Below are 16531 nucleotides of genomic sequence, written 5' to 3'. Positions count from 1 at the left end.
TCGGTAACGTCTGCCTCTATCAGCACCAGGTGGGGTGGAGCGGAGCAGGGCCTGGAGGCGGTGGGGAGGAGCGGGCGGGGGCGGCTGACGACGCTGTGTCCCGCAGGACTCGGGCGCCCGGGTGGCCATCAAATCCTGCCGGCTGCAGCTCAGCGTCAAGAACAAGGACCGCTGGTGCCATGAGATCGACATCATGAAGAAGTGAGTGTGGATGGGTCGGTAGAGCACGGCACGGCCGGGGCCCGGCGGCCCGGAGCCAGGCTGGGACAGCCCGTCCCTGAGCGCTGACGACGCTGTGTCCCGCAGGACTCGGGCGCCCGGGTGGCCATCAAATCCTGCCGGCTGCAGCTCAGCGTCAAGAACAAGGACCGCTGGTGCCATGAGATCGACATCATGAAGAAGTGAGTGTGGATGGGTCGGTAGAGCACGGCACGGCCGGGGCCCGGCGGCCCGGAGCCAGGCTGGGACAGCCCGTCCCTGAGCCAGCTGGGAAGAGGGTGTGCCTGTGACTTAGAAGCTCTACGCTTGGTAATCTGTCATCCCGAGGGATTCAAGTGCTTCTGCTTGGGTGTACAAACTCATGCCCTGGCTTGGGAACTAGCAGCGCTCTTGTGCTGCCTGTGCCATTGTCCGTCCCAAATTCCTCCAAACTCGCATTTGATGCGTTGTGTTTTCATGTTGTGATGTGAGCGTGCAGTGGGTCTGTCTTTGATTTAGCAACCAGCGATCTGGGAATAGCCTTTTTTCTGTCATGTTCCTGCATGTACGGAATAACGGCTCCTAACTTCTTGTGAGAAACTGTGAGCTCTCTGCTGCCCACCATTTATTTCTCCAGTATGTCAACCTGAGGGACCTCTGAACCAGCCTGGCCCAGGTTTGTCCACATGGAAATGACCAGTAGCTCAGGGTGTTGGATCTCAGGCAGTTGTTCCCTTATCCTGAGAATTCCTCCCTTTTGAGAGAGATCCCAGAGCGTGCAATGCTCTTTCCCACTGGTAGGAGCAGAGGTGCTGCTCAGTTTTCTTCTGAGCTGTACTCACCAAGGCCTGCAGTACCTCTGCCACACAGACCTTTGCTGAGCTCCTCCTCCGCCTCTTGTCACTCTTACCTGTTCATTGTACACACTGACATTGCCACTTGCAGGCAGCCAGGGTTGGTAAGTCCGGGCTTGGTGATCTGTGTTCTCATTTTCACCACACTCATTTTCTGAATACAAGCACTGAGCCACAGAGCTACAGCTGCTCTCGTGGTAGCTTCCAGAGGCTTTAGGAGGTGTGTGCACAAGTAATTTGTCTTCAGTTCCTTCTGGATATGTCATTTGTTCCCAAGAATAATGTATATTGGCGACTGTCAGGAAGCAGCTCCTTGAATTCAGTTGCAGAAATTAATCCTTCCCAGTGAACATGGATTTCACCTGCCTGGTTTCCGCCTCCCTAGTACAGTTACACAAGTGTTAAGGGATTCCTGTGAGACCCTTCAGCCAAGGGGAGACTGTCCCCATATGCAGAAACAGAGACACATATGTATCAGCTTCACCAGGAATGTGCAGGAATCCGGAACTTGAGTCCAGATCTCCATCATCAAAGTCCTGTACCTTGATTCTGAGATGTCACTTCTGCTCATCACTGATTTGTGTATTCCCAAGGTACGGATTTTATGCTTTTGGATACTGGTAGGTACCAGTTGAAGAGTGAGTTCTGCAGCAAGGATACATTTGGGGAACAGAAATTGTACCTCAGACATAACACATGGTTGGTTAACAATCTGTTGTCTCATTCTTCCAAAAGAGGAGTCGAGTTTTCATCCAGCTTTCCATGTGCTTAGGTTGAACCATCCCAATGTAGTAAGAGCCTGTGAAGTTCCCAAGGAGATGAACTTCCTGGTTAACGATGTTCCTCTTCTGGCCATGGAATATTGTTCAGGGGGTGACCTCCGGAAGGTAATGTCTGCTCTGCTTTGCAATATGTAGTAAAATAAGTGGCATTAATGCTGTGTAACTGTGGTTGTCTGAAGCCCTGCATGTTCTGTGATGCTTTTCTCTGTAGATACATGTGTGGGAAAGTAAATGTAAAGTGGAAAAACCATGTGTGGGAAATGAGGCTCGCAGTTTTGTAGAGCAATCCAAGGGCAGATACCTGAAGCAGCACTTGCTTTCACAGAACTGCTGTAGCATTAATACGACATCCCGTAGCATACATACTCATGTCCACCATGTCTGCATTTGCTGCAGCAGGTCTCTCTGGAGTTTGTTCTCGTTTTGATTCACTTGTATCCAGAGTTGTATTGTTCTCTGCACAGGGAAGGATCCTTTTGGTACTGGATTGGGGCCTTCAGGGTTTCAGAGATTTTCCTGTTTCCTGCTTCTGTTGGGTTTTGTTGCCTTGCAGTAGAGGAACCTTTCGGTAGTTCCCCAGCAGTGGCTGCATGGCCTGATAGAATTTATGCTCCCTTTCTATTGCAGCTGGATTCAGGCAGCAGCCATTTGTATAGGGGTAAAGAAGCAAATTGCTGATGGTTTAGGCTTGTTTATAAATGACTTTATCTCAGTGATCAGGAAGTTAATTTTTCTGGTTTTTTTGTTACTGGTGTTAAATAGTATTGGGAGGAATGTGAGCAGATGCTGAATGCGATCGCTGCATATCTGTAATAGTAGCTAGTGTATTGGTAATTTACTGAGCCTCGTTTTATGGTTTTGAGTTGTTAAAACAGTAAGGACAGTTGGCAATGAAAGGAAGGGGCTATATATGAAGGTAACATTTGGGTGTTGCAGACCCTTGTAGCTGACCATGTTCTTGGTGATGCTTGGGTGTTGTATTTTTGCAGTAAAAGTTTTTAGTCTACTTGAAGGTAAATTGGAGGGAGACCCTGGCAAAGAAATTTGGGGTTACATTAGTGCTACTTGCAGTGCAGTATTTGTTCATTTAATTTCTAATGAATCCTTTGATGTTGCATAGATGCTGGGACGCTTTAGGAAGTAACATGCCTCATTTCGTTTGATCATGTGTAATGCTTTGTTCCTTAAGAAAAAAAGATGCATGTTTTTTTATTTCTGGTCCTGCTTTTCTTTAAATCTTTCTATTACACTTGCTTGACATAATTTGTATTTTGCACCACTATTAATTTCTCTGCACATCTGCAATCTTCCATAAAGCCTGAAGAAGCATCTGCTTCTGTCTGTGGGCCATGCATATTTTTCTGATTGTGCTCTTCCAGGGTGGTGGTGTGGGCTCTGGGCTTGATTTCTGACTTTGCTCCTCTCCTCCTGTGTTATTCAGCACAATTACCCTTACCTTAAGATGTCACGTTGAAGTTTGCCTTCTCCTCATAAGGCTTTGGCTACTGGTTATGCCTGAAGTGTGGGATGGACGCAGAAATGTGAGGATACATCATGGAGGGGTAGTTGCAGTGCAGAGGTGCGCCTCAGTCATTTGTAAAAGCCTTCAGTGTAGTAAAAATGAGATTACATGTTGATTGACTCGGGACATATGTGGGAAATCGCTGAAGCTACTTACTTGACAGATCATTAAGACGGGAGTGGATTTTGTACATTACTTCTACCACACCTTTCACTAGAGGAAAAAAATCCGGGGCAAGGGACTAAAAAGATGAAGAAGTGCTCTTGGGTGGAGGCAAGGTTGAGAGTTCAGGTCATGGTCCATGCTGTGGACAGTCCAGTGATCCACAGGCTTATGGTCTGCCTTTTAGCTCAGGGTTAATCACATGGGTAACCTAGAAGCCAGCATGCTGAAGTGTCATGCAGCTGCTGCTTATTATGGCAGGGAGGTCAGGAAGGAGCTTGTGTTCCAAGGCAGGGCTAGCCAGCAGTGGAGCATGCTGAGCTGAAGAAGATGACTTGTGTGGAGAGGGGCAGCCTGAGGCAGTAGCACTGTTGCCGGCCAGCATGCCCTTTGCTGGTTTTAAGGTGCCTGACCATGAGATGGGAGGCAGGTACTGTGCCTCAAACCCTGCAGGGCTCAGGCAGCAGTGGGGACTGACCACAGGTGACTGTGGAGGTGGCTGCATGTCTCTTGGCAGCCTCTTGCGGCCGGGGCTGATAGCTGAATGGCTTTTCTGTAGTGGTATCACTTGGATACAGGACGCTGAGAAAAACAGTCCATGGCCATCTTGTACAGATAAAAGCAGCAATTGCTTTGGGCTGCTTGGAAGCTGTGATTATTGCAATGATCTTTTCTTCTGTGGTCTACACTGAATTTAGGAGTTAACTTGTTGCTTTCACTTCTCGTCCTTTTATCAGTGTTTGAATGCCAAAGGCTTAGATGCATATCCATTCCTTTTGCTTTTTGTCACTCACTTTATTTTCCTTACTGGAGAGTTATTGCTCCAAGCAGGAGTCTTGCTTCAGGTGTTCAGGGTGTTTCTGAATCCCATCAAGACAAACTTCAGCAGATGAAGGTAAAGCAGATTCCCAGAGCCTCAGGATCCCCATTGCCTGCAGCTGTATGGCCCTGCCTGTGTCTCTTGCCTATTTGTTTTCTGATGGTTTTCGTGCTTTTGTAGTATTATTCTAGCAGTCCAAATCTTCTTTTCAATCCCATCTCTGTGCCCTGAATTTTCATTTTGTCAGACTTATTTTCTTTTTCCTCCCTGCATCTATTTCAGAAAGCCAACTGCCTTATTAAACTTGAGTTGTAGCTGAGCTGTGCTGTTTCCTGTATCATGTCAGCAGGAGATGAAAAATGTTGTTCTTGACTGTCGAGTGTTGCACTGTGGATCTGAACATCTTTTTTCTTTACTGTAGTTGCTAAACAAACCGGAAAACTGCTGTGGACTTAAAGAAAGTCAAATACTTTCTCTGCTCAGTGACATTGGTATGTAGTATAATGCCTTCCTTGTTTTGTTGGTTTTGTTTTGGAGGTTTTTTTGATGGTTTGGGGGTTTTTTTATTATTATTATGTGTAATGGTAATTTGCTTTTTCAGCTGACCCTGAAAGGGGGACTAATGAGAACAGGGTGTTAATACAAATCAGGTTGCTATTCCAGAGGAAGGACTTGTTGTCCCTGCTGGTCACAGAGACAAGACGCTTGTACTAATAACATGTCTGTGGAATGGGATTGGAAGAGCTGTGTAGTGGTCAGTTGTAGGTAACTATGACCTTAGCTTTTTGTGTTGTCATAGTTTTCTGTTCAAACTCCGTTTCTGTTCGTGGCTCTGGGGATGGCAAACTGCATGTCACATGAAGGAGTGTGACTTTTACAAGTGAAAAAGTGAGAAACAATGTGAGAAGTGCCAAAGTTGTCTGGTAGCTGCTTCTGTGGGTGGGTTTGCTTAGTAAGGAGGGAAATGTTGTTTGTTCAGAGTGACAGTCTAGAGGAAATGATAAAATGGAGTGGAGCTGAGAGCGGGGCAGGTAAGAGCATAGCAGAAGAGGAAGCCAACCAATTAGTCCAGCAATCTTCTGGCTAATGATTTGCTCTCAACTGAGGGTTAATTAGGTAGGTGATCCCAAAATAAGCGTGCCTGAATTTTGACAAACTTTTCATTTTGGAAGAGCAATTCTGTTGGTCTGTTAATAGTTGTGGCTAGCACAGTGGTGAAGATCCTTTACTTGGAAAGCAACATTTGGATAGTTCCAGGGCGATGTGGAGATCCTGTCAAGGCCCTGCAAAAGCTGCCCAGAGCCTGTAGCACATGACCAGACAAGAGATGGGCTTGTTGGGTCTGGCCATAGGGAGGTTGAGGAGGGTCTGAGAGCAGCCTGTGGCTACAGAAAGGCAGGTGCAAAGGTGATGGATGGGACCTAACTGCACTTGGTGAGCAGCATAAAAAGATGTGCCAGTCCTGTGTTGCACTGTGGGAGGTTGAAGTGGGAGGTTGGAGAAGAGACCAGCTGTCCCACTAACACTGTTGTTGTGCTGTGTATGGCCCTAGGGAAGGTCCCAAGGCAGCCTACAGGGAACAGAGAGATGACAGGATGAGAATTAATCAGACATTAACTTGATCTGTGTTACAGAAGCTGTCTGATACCATGTGGATTTCAGGTTATGCAATTTGTGAAGAGAACTGGCAGCAAATCCATCCAGGATGGGAGTAGCCCAAGGTGACAGCACTGCTCATAGGGAACAATTTGATTTGATACGTTGGGTGCCTGCTTTAAGCCATTTCCGAAGGCTGGAGTAATCTGTTAAAATCATTCTGTGACACAAATGACAGTATCCAGAAGTGTTTCATCAAATACCTTGTTTTTCAGACTGTTGAGCATTAGCTTGCTTGATGCTTAGTTCTTGACCAACAAGAGCACTGTAAGAAAATAAAAGGTATGAAACTGTAACTGGCCTTCCAGTCCATCAGGAAGTGCCCAGCTTCTTGGACACCCTGGGAAAGACAAGTCATCTGATTGAGGGTGTTGCCTACAGCTGGCTTCTCTATCAAGTAGGCTTTCCAGGAGAGCACCTCAGTAGAGCTGCTTGATTTTTTTTTTTAGTTCTTTTACAGATAACCCGTCTCCACTTGTAGGAACAGAGCTAGTTTTGACAAAGCGTTTTGAACATACTGGTCTGTGAATCTGTCCTTTGTTCAGAGAGCTTGCAGTTGAGTTCCTGAAAATATACACGACTTCCTTTGTCCTTGTTCCCCTTCCACCTGGAGAACAGGGTTTGTTGTCTTCATAGAAAGTTGAATGTCTTTGGCAAAAATTTGAAAATGCAGTGGAGCAGAAATGCAAGTTAGAAGCTGTTAAATGAGTGGTAAGTTGGTGAAGGCTGGGTCCTTTCTCCCTGCTGGGAGAAAGTATTTGAACTGTGTACAAGGCATGTTGGTTGAATATTTGTCTTAAAATATTCCTGGAATGAATTTACAGTCGTGGCTGGTTAGAAGTAGGCTTTACACAGTGTGCAGTTATAATACCTTTTGCATATGAAAATTGACCCCATATGGAGATGACAAAATGTAATAGCTGCCTTGGGCCTTTCATGGGACCTTTTCTTTTATTTCCACTTGCACATCTACAAGCTTGAAAAATTATGACTTAAAAACCTTAAAAAAGTTGTCTTTTGCTGTTTTGTCTGTGACTATGCTCTGTGGCAGATGCTTGATAATCTTCTATTTATCAGCCAGTAGTGAATTTTCCCCTTCCCACAGGCTTTTTTTGGTAGTGGCTCCACAGTCCCCTCAAGGCAGTTCAAGTATGGACTGTTGTCTCGAGGCAAAGTCCTGCTCTTAGCCTTCTCTTGGGCATGTGATCCCATTCCTCCTCTGTTGCAACCATTCCTGGACCCAGGTGAGGAGCAGGTTCTGGAAACCAGACTGGCTAAAACCTCCATTTTATTTTTTTTTTTAGTAGTTTTCAGCTGGAATTGGTCCCGGGATCAGGTTGTTCACAAAGTGCTGTAAATGCTTGTGCCTCTGGGAAGGGCTAGTCTGGGAACTTATGTTCCTTTTGGGGACAGCCCCCACATAGGTTGGCTTAACGCAATTATGGAATTTCGTATGTAGTGGTGGGAGTGACAGAATTGGTGCTACTTTGAGCATACCAGTCACCCACCAGCAGAGAGGGGAAGCCTTGAGCCCCTAAGTTCACTTCTGCTAATACTTACCCGGGCATTGTTGGCACCACCTTGGTCAGCTGCTCCATGCGGCTTTAACCGGAGGCTGCCCAGGAATCAGTTTTTAGTTCCAGCTGTGCTTCTGCTTAATTGCAGCTGGATTGTCCCTTCTGTGATCAGGTGGTTTGCATTGTGGTACTTCAGCTGTGGTGGAAGTTTACGAGAAGCTCTGTAAGCCTGTTTGGCAGTAGTTTTACGTCAAAAGGAAACTTGATTTGTTTAATTTGCCTAATTAATTTCAGGCTTTCTTTCATCAGTATCTTGTATAATGTACTCACATATATAAATCGGTATTTTTTTTTAATCTTGTGTTAATTTACTACGATCTTTGCCTACCGGGCATGTAGAGCTGTTTCAAGCTGCCTGCATGTTTTGGAAACCTGTTTGGTGGTCTGCATGCTGTAGTTCATGTTGTAACTCTGCAGTCTAAGAACTCAGCTGCCGTCTCTTTTGCCTTACAGACGGTTATGCCACAGGGTCTGAACTCTGTAGCAAACTCCATTTCTGCTGAGCGGAGGAACACAAGCTACTTCAGCCCTAGCATAAACTTGATGAATCTTTTAAGTAAATAGTTCTTAATTGCGCTTTAAAATGAAAATTTATTGATGTCAACCCCAAAGTCAGGGATGTTAGGTTTTTATTAGATATCTTTAATCCGTATGAGTTTATTTTCTATTAAATCAAACATGTCTTTCAGGGTCTGGCATCCAGTATTTGCATGAACACAGAATTATACACAGAGATTTAAAGCCTGAAAATATTGTTCTTCAGGATGAAGGTGGGAAGGTAAGTCAGGTGGCTGCTGTCAGTGGTGTTGCCACTGTCGTTTCTGAAAGTTGTCAGCAGCTTTGTCTTACCCAAGAGAAATAAAACAAGTAGTTTATGGCATTGAACTGGGCTGAAAAACTCAGCTGTGAATTTACTGCAAGTTTCCATCTTCTTGAAGCTAAAAATTCTATTTTGCTTATTCTTAAATCCTCGTCATTAAAAACAAACAACTTTAGCTTCCATTCAAGAATGCTGTCTGCAACAGAATATGAATGATAAGAGATTATAGCATATCCCTGTATTTGTGGCTTTGAGGGTTGCACGTACAATCAGGCTAGTTCAGAGAGTCAGCCTAATGGATTTCTTAGTGAAAACTGCATTCTCTACTGTTATCTTTAAACAAGTAACTTTCAGTTCCCAGATCAAAAGGGGGATACTAGCTCAGCCAAGCTGTAACTGGCAAGCTGCAACTGGCAAGCTGCTTTCTTTAAAGTTGAGTCTAAGCTGAGGTGGGTGGACAACACCAGCTTACATGGTGAAACAGCAAGCCTTAACGTTTTGTCCCATGTTGAAGCTTTGCCATGAACTTTATCCAGAATTTCCATTCTAGCTTTCCTATTCTTGAGTGTGTGCTGTGGATGTCATTGCACAGATTTTGGATTGTTTGGTAGTGGCTTTTTTTTTCCTCTGAATTTGCTTTTTTATGAACTATTTAAACTCTCTACAGATTGTTCACAAAATAATAGACCTGGGGTATGCGAAGGATCTGGATCAAGGAAGTTTATGCACTTCATTTGTTGGAACATTACAATATTTGGTAAGACTTATTTTTTCATATATACAATTATATGCTATTGCCGCATTTTATAGAATCACAGAAGTGTGTGTCAGAAGGAACCTACAGAGGTCCCTTGTCTGGCCTCCCACTCAGAGAGCACAGCAGGACTGAATATAACCAGCGTTAGGTCAGGGCAAATGTGGCTTGGTCCAGCCAAGCCCAGAAACCTCCAGAACTGGAGATCCTGTAACTTCCTGTGGACCTGTCCCAAGGGTGTTCCCTCTCCAGGGGAAGAAGTGTTTCCTCATGTTCTGAATCTCCCAGGTGGAGATCTGGGGCTGTTTCCCCTTGTTGTATCACCTGTCACTTCCAGGATAAGTTTGGCTCCATCATCCCCTCCATCTCTTCCTTTACCACAGACAGTGGCCGCTCTCAGCCCACTCCTTCCTTCAGCCTCCCCACAACCAGACCCAACAAACCCAGCTCCCTCCAATGCCCTGATGGGTTGGGTCTTCAGGGCCCAACCCACTGGGCAGCCTGAGTAGAGCTACATCAGGGTCCCTATGCTGATCTGGATCTGGGGTCTATGCCTATACAAAGTTTTGTCTCTGTGGAAATGCAAGAAAACACATGACCTGAAATACCACTTTTAAACTGTCTTTTTATGATCCTTTTTAGGCTCCAGAACTCTTTGAGAATAAATTGTACTCAGTTACTGTTGATTACTGGAGCTTTGGAACGATGGTGTTTGAATGCATCGCAGGATTTAGACCATTCTTACATAACCTACAGCCGTTTACCTGGTAAGACACTTAATTTGTGAGAAGTGATGCCAGGTAATAGTGGTGACCGCTAGTGCATGTGGTGAGGTGACAGCGTGAACCTGAGTTAGTTATTGTTAGTTAGGTGCTGAGGCGGGTGGTCTGCTAGGCATCGCAGAAACTGTAGATACTTTAGTAGTATCAGTGACAGTTTGGCTATTTATTCGTATTGGAGTACGTGTTTATTACATTGTGTGGCAGCCTCTGGTCATGATAATTCCTTCACAAGTGAAATTTTAATCAAAAAATATAATTATAAACCAGTGTGTATATTGGTGTCAGAAAAATATAATGAGAAGTGATACAGTCCTTTGTTCACTGAGGCTGTGAGGTTGCTTATTTTTAGCAATAAATAAAGACAGCAAGGTAGAGCATATTTTGTATAGTAAACATATAGTTATGTGTTTGTAAGTAACTTTACAAAAGTGGTGACTCAAAGACTTTAACCTGCATGTAGAGGTTTCTGCTTGTTTTCTGAGGGCTAGAAGGGCAGAAATAGATTTTTTTCTTTTAATATATATATATTTCCAGTTCTTACCTTGCAATACCAAGAGCGTATGTAAGCTTGGTTTTTAAAAGGGTGATTTTGCAACAGAAAAATTAAGAAACTTGCTTTTCTGTTACCATTGAAACACTAGCAGGAGAAAAAGTAAATCTGAGTTTTAATGCAAGTGTTAGCTTTAAAAATTACTATTAGTTAACAAAAAATAATTTTAACCAATAGGTTGCAATAGTTTCCCTTTTAACTGCTAACTCTTGGAATTTTATTATTTTAATAGTTTGTTGCATTTTTTCCAACATGGAAGGCTTGGTTAAAGTAAGCAGCAGAAAACTGATGAATGAGATTAGAAACAGCTCTTCCCTATCCATAAAAGGAAGAGAACAGCACAGGCCACACATGTGTAGCTTCGATACCTGTTGGGGCAGGCTGAGAGCCTCTGGGAGGAAGAACCATTCAGCTTCCTCACAGCTGACTAATGACTGTCTTGGGAAATCCTGCTGCCCCAGGAGCAGCTGAGTTCTAGGCAGGATTCAGACCAGTGCTGAAGTTACTCAAGGCGAGGAAACTGAGGCAGAGTTATTGATGATGCTTTCCCTGGTGCTGGATCTCATAGCATGCTGTGATTCTAATACTTATTATTAGATGCTGCGCTTGGATCCAAGTAAGGACACTGGTATTGCCAGATGACTCTTAAACTTGCCTGTCTCATTAATGTGTGGAGGCTGTTTTGTTTTGCAGTCTCGCTCTGTGGACAGTGAATTGTTGACCCTTTTCTTTGATGCTGTCCAGACCTCCTTGCAAGCAGGTGCAAAAACGTTTCCAGAGATAGAGTTAATTTCAAAGGCTCTCCTATTCCACTTGGAGATGTTCTGGATGGATTGTTTGGAAATGTTTTCTTAGCCCTGAAAGAAGATTGTTTTTCTAAAGCTACTAGACTTGGTGCTTTTTGCTGCTGTCGTATTCAGTTGGCCCCTTACAAAAGTAACATTGTCAGTATATCCACAAAGGATTTTATTTTTCTAGGCATGAAAAAATCAAGAAGAAGGATCCAGAGCACATCTTTGCTTCTGAAGAGATGAATGGGGAGGTTCGCTTTAGTACCCATTTGCCACAGCCTCACAACCTCTGCAGGTAAGCGTGTTCTTGTGGCTACAGTGATAATTTTTGAGGTCTCCTCCTTTATCCCAAGCACTGAGGGGTCCTTCTTCTTTCTCTTAAGGAATGTTTCAAGCTCCTGGCAAGCTACCATTGGCTTGCTGTCAAGCCATTGGCGGCTCATAGCCACGTGACTCTTTTTCAATACTTCGAGCTCTCCAATGGCATTTCACCTTGCAGTGTGAACTCTGTGACTACTTTCCACCCATTATCACAAGGCCACTGAGTAACATCTGCCCGGTAATTTGATGGTATTGAATCTTACGATCCAGGTACTTGAGTTAGCTGCTCCATGAAAGCAGAATCTTCAAGTGCTTGTGTTGGGAAAACTGCTGCAAGTCCAGCAGGGGCCACGAAGATGGTCAGGGCCTGTTGAATAGAGCATACAAGGAGAGGACTGTAAAGCTGTGCTTTTCCAGTCTGGCAAAGAGAAGGCAAAGGGGGATCTAATTTTGTCTTCTACTATTTATGGGAGTGTTACAGAGTCAACAAATGTAAGCTCTTCTCAGAGGGGCAAAGTGGAAGGACCAAAGGCAACATCACAAGTTACAGCAAGTGAGACAAAATTTGGGCACAGGTTAAAGGTTACCCTGTGTTAGTGGAGTGTCCCAGGGACAGGCCTTCAAGCAGTGGAGGATCTCCATCTGGGACTTGCTTGGACACAGTCCTGAACAGCCTGCTGTAGCTGCAACATTGGCTCTGCTGTGGGCTAGGGCTCTAATCAAAGACCTGCAGGAGGGAGGTCTTTGAATTAATTGAATTAATTGGTCTGTACCAAGTCAGAAGTCAGATTTTGATAATTTCTCACTTATTTAATACTTTAAATGTGCCCAGCAGAGTGGCGCAACTTACTGGCACTAGTGGTTTTCTAAGAAAAGTACTGGAGTTGAGAAAAGAGTTAAGTGGCTTTGTGCCAGTGCTTCAGGCGTTTTGCACCGTATACTGTCTTTAAAGATGTTCTTGACAATAAACTTGACAATGCTTCTTATGTGGATAAATATGGAGGAGAACCTTCCAGGCAGCTCTGCAGCATGTGGGTAGTTATTCTGCAAAGCTTTGAAAATTATTTGATCTTATGTGAATGACAGATAGTTTTTGGAGGGAAAAGATCCAAAACTCGATTCTCCCCCTTATCCATTTTGACACACCTTACTGATGTGTCAAGGTATTTTTGACTCAGTGAATAGGAGTCAGAAGTGTAATGCAAGGTATATTAGATGGGGGGGCAGTGCTCCTGCTGAGGTCCGTGAAGACTTCATACAGTGGGGATGGTCATTCTGCATGTGCTTTCCTCCCCTTCCAGGCTTTCTCTGCTGTCAGGATGAGCAACTGCAGCAAAATCTCTGTTCTTCACACATGTTCAGCAGATGTTGTACACATATGGTCTCTAACCAAAGAGTTGTAGCCTTATTGTTGTTGTGAGACCCTAGTTTCCTAAGTGGACTGAAGTGTTGTAGAATATCTGCCTTCTCTTTCTTACAGCCTTTCTGTTTTAGTTTAATTGTAGAACCAATGGAAAATTGGTTGCAACTGATGCTGGACTGGGATCCACAACAGAGGGGTGGAGATTCAGATCCTGAGACCAGTCATCCAAAGTGTTTCCTGATAATGGATCACATACTGAATTTAAAGGTGAGTAAGGGCTGTAACTGGGTTTAAAGGCCTACTGAAAGCATCTCAGAGGACAGAAAGTGTGTTCAGTGGAGCAAAGCTATAATACTGGCATCATCCAGCTGCAGGATCATGAGCAATATTTTCCTTACTTTCAGGAAGTGAGTGTATATACAGCCTGCCCAGTACATATCTGAAGGCAAAATAGCACCAGCAGTATTAATCCCTAGCTTTACAGCTGGGATAGAAGAATGACCCTATATTACTGTCATCTAAGAAAGGACTCACCGAGATCAAATAATGGTTTAATACCTGCTAATAACAGTTTTCCTGAACTCCACTATTGATGCCGTGGCCAGGTCCGTGTACTATAATAATACCTGTAGTGGAACAGAGATTACATTCACCTGACTTTTCCCCATCAAGTAATTATTGGAGCTTTGCTGGAGTAAGACTAGCTGTGAGGCAAGCATGTATAGCAGCCAGAGGAAAATTCTGTCTGATCTGGAAGGATTCCAAAAGAAATAAAGCCTGAAACGCAAAATACTGTGCCCACAATTGGGACTTGTAAAAAATCTGTATATCGTGGTGTGGTTTGGGTCCTACAGTCTCTGCCCAGATAAAGTAAAACTATAGAGAGGGCTATGAGAGTGACGAGAGGACAAGCTGTGGCATGTAACAGCTTTTTTGTATGGAGGGGTTAAAGGAAATGGGAATGCCTTTCTTGGGTACAGTAATGGCCATCATCAGAGACAACAAGGCTCAAGATGGCCTTTATTCTAGTTGTTGTCATTCTTTTGATGTAATTAAGCTGTAGCATGGCTTGTGATGGCTGTTGGTATGTTCAGTTGTATTTTTTTCTGACATAAAGTTAAAAATAACAGGCTCAGGCTTTGAGTTTTATTATGTGGGGCTTTACTCCTGACATTAATCATTAGTCATTAAAATTCAAAACGCTTTTCAGTCTTTCATTGCTATATACTCCCTCCCAGACTTTTGTGTCCTTTGTCTTTGACAGCCAGTGACTTGTAATCAACTTGTACTCTTTTTACAGATAGTACACATCCTAAATATGACCTCTGCCAAAATTGTTTCATTTCTCTTGCATCCTGAGGAAAGCCTTCATTCGCTTCAGATTCGGATTGAGTTTGAAACTGGAATAAGTACTGGGAATCAGGAACTGCTGTTGGAAACAGGGATTTGCCTGGACCCTAGGAAACCTGCTTCCCAGTGTGTTATTGATGGCGTAGTAAGAATGATTCTGTTCATTTAATGTCTTTCACATTCTCAGGGAATTTAAAATCTTAGGGAAAATAAATTGCCTTTATCTTCTCCCACTAGAGACAGTTTGCTTTGTAAGTGTAGTAACTCTTAAGGTCTAGCATTATTTCCTTTATCGGGTAATGTAAGCAGATTCCTATAGTTATCTTCTGACTGAATGTTTAAATGAAGTAACTTGTTGGTAAAGAGTCCTGTGTTTCTGTGGGACCTATCAAAATCAGTTTTTTAAGGCACATGATAACAAGAGTGTCTGCCCACAATAATCAGTTCATATGTAACCAGGACTCTGGGTTAGTAGGTCCTGTGCTTGGACCTACCTTGTTTATGTTCTCTTTTCTCACCAGAGAGGCTGGGATAGCTACATGGTCTATTTGTTTGATAAAAGCAGAACTGTCTATGAGGGACCCTTTGCTTCTCGGAGTCTGTCTGACTGTGTGAATTACATTGGTAAGTATGCTGGAGAATGGCTGGGAGTTGAAAGCACTGATTCTCATGTAGTAGGAAAGTAGATTTGTCTTACAAATGTCTGTACGGTATCTTGAAGGGCTCTGTCTAATTCAAAGGGGACCATTTAAGAACCTAGAGCTGCCTAACACAGTTTCATCTACAGTGCTGTATGTCTACATTTTGTAGATTTAACAGTTCACAGAATTTATTGTCTGCCCTTTGGGAACTCTTCTGTAGATCAACTTAAAAATTCGTGTAAGTTTTTTGCTGGTGTATTAAATTCTGTGCACTGAATAGCATCCACCCCACTAAACACCTAAACCTAAGCATTGCCCCACTTAAACAGAATCACAATGTGAATGAAGGTTTGGAGGGTGATATGTGCAGCTTAATCTGGTAGGCTAGAGAGGCAAACTTTTGGCCATGTTTGCACACTACATCCTGACTTGAGAGATTCTGACTTGAGACCTGTGATTACGTTTCTGCAGTGTTCTGCTCTGCTAAAGGGTCTTGTCCCTTCATGCCTGCAGAGTGCTGCAGTGACATCATGCTGGGAAATGTTTGCAGAACTTGAGTGATGTATGTGAGCCCATGTAGGAGTCCTTTGGTGATACTGGGGTCAGAGGCCTTCTTACCTCAGGGTTTAGCATAGGTAGAAGTTGTGCACATATCCCTTCTCTTCCATGTGGACAGGCGCAAACAGGTTTAAAGTCCTTGCAGTCCTGTCTCCTGAGATCCGGTGCTTTGGATGTTCATGAGCAGTTGCCCTCTTACAACTCTCCTAATTTTATGCTTCTGACCCCCATATCAGCATTCTGAGGATACAGATTACCTATTTGCCCTGTACTGTCTGTAGTAGATGCATTTTTAACTGTGATCCATCTCCCATGTCTTGCCAAAGAGAAAGAACAGGTCCCTCATTCTATGCTGCTGATCGTTCAGGCCTCTGTGTGAGGAAATCTGCCTTGCTTTGATCACAGAGCCAAGCCATTGTGTTTGGCCGTGTTGCACCAGTAACAGAACTGCTCTCATTCCCCTGTGGAGGTTATGAGTTATGGCTGGACTTCAGAGACACTTGGCAGAGGTTCAAAACCCATTGTACTGACATCCTGACAGTTTCAAGTTCTAGTGATAATGTGTCTGTAAGCTCATAGCACTGATACTACTTCTGGTCTCAACCAAGTAGAGCCAAGCATCTGAGAAAATCCAAGCCCCTCCTTCCTCTTGCATTGTTAGGAGTTGTTAAGGGTCGAGGGACCGATTTACCTCGATTTACCTTAACGGAATCCCTCTGTCCTGATAGGAAGGGATTTAATGGGGAAAGGAAGAAATTCACACCTCGGTCTGCTCGGATAGCTGAAACAAACTTTAATGTATATAATAAAGCCACACAACTATATTCTATATGTATATGATTACAAACCAAAAGGGAAAGGGGAAGGGGGGAATGAAAAGAAAAGGGAAAAAAACCCAAAGTGCTGAGTGGCAATGTTTATAAACAATCTGTCCTGTTCAAGGCCAAAGCTCTAGCCAGCTTTCTGGGCAGGTGGCCAAATAACGAGATAAGAGTGAAGAAAATCTTTGGTTCGCTGTGGCAGGGTTGAA

At 43.8% G+C, this 16531-nt stretch overlaps 1 protein-coding gene across 1 annotated transcript; it reads left to right on the top strand.

The window, feature by feature from the left end:
• Positions 1-5: 5 nt before the first annotated feature.
• On the top strand, positions 6-14926 carry CHUK (conserved helix-loop-helix ubiquitous kinase; the record flags this gene model as incomplete). Its single annotated transcript, XM_010142775.1, has 11 exons — positions 6-29; positions 107-201; positions 1825-1939; positions 4760-4829; positions 8261-8349; positions 9059-9148; positions 9788-9912; positions 11456-11563; positions 13084-13219; positions 14253-14447; positions 14824-14926. Coding segments are annotated over 11 exons (1150 nt in total), but the record flags the coding sequence as incomplete, so codon positions are not given.
• Positions 14927-16531: the final 1605 nt, after the last annotated feature.

Source organism: Buceros rhinoceros, unplaced genomic scaffold, assembly GCF_000710305.1.
Source record: "Buceros rhinoceros silvestris isolate BGI_N320 unplaced genomic scaffold, ASM71030v1 scaffold11199, whole genome shotgun sequence".
Taxonomy (NCBI): Eukaryota; Metazoa; Chordata; class Aves; order Bucerotiformes; family Bucerotidae; genus Buceros; species Buceros rhinoceros.
Note: the sequence above shows the minus strand (reverse complement) of the source record. Positions and strands in the feature narration are given on the sequence as shown.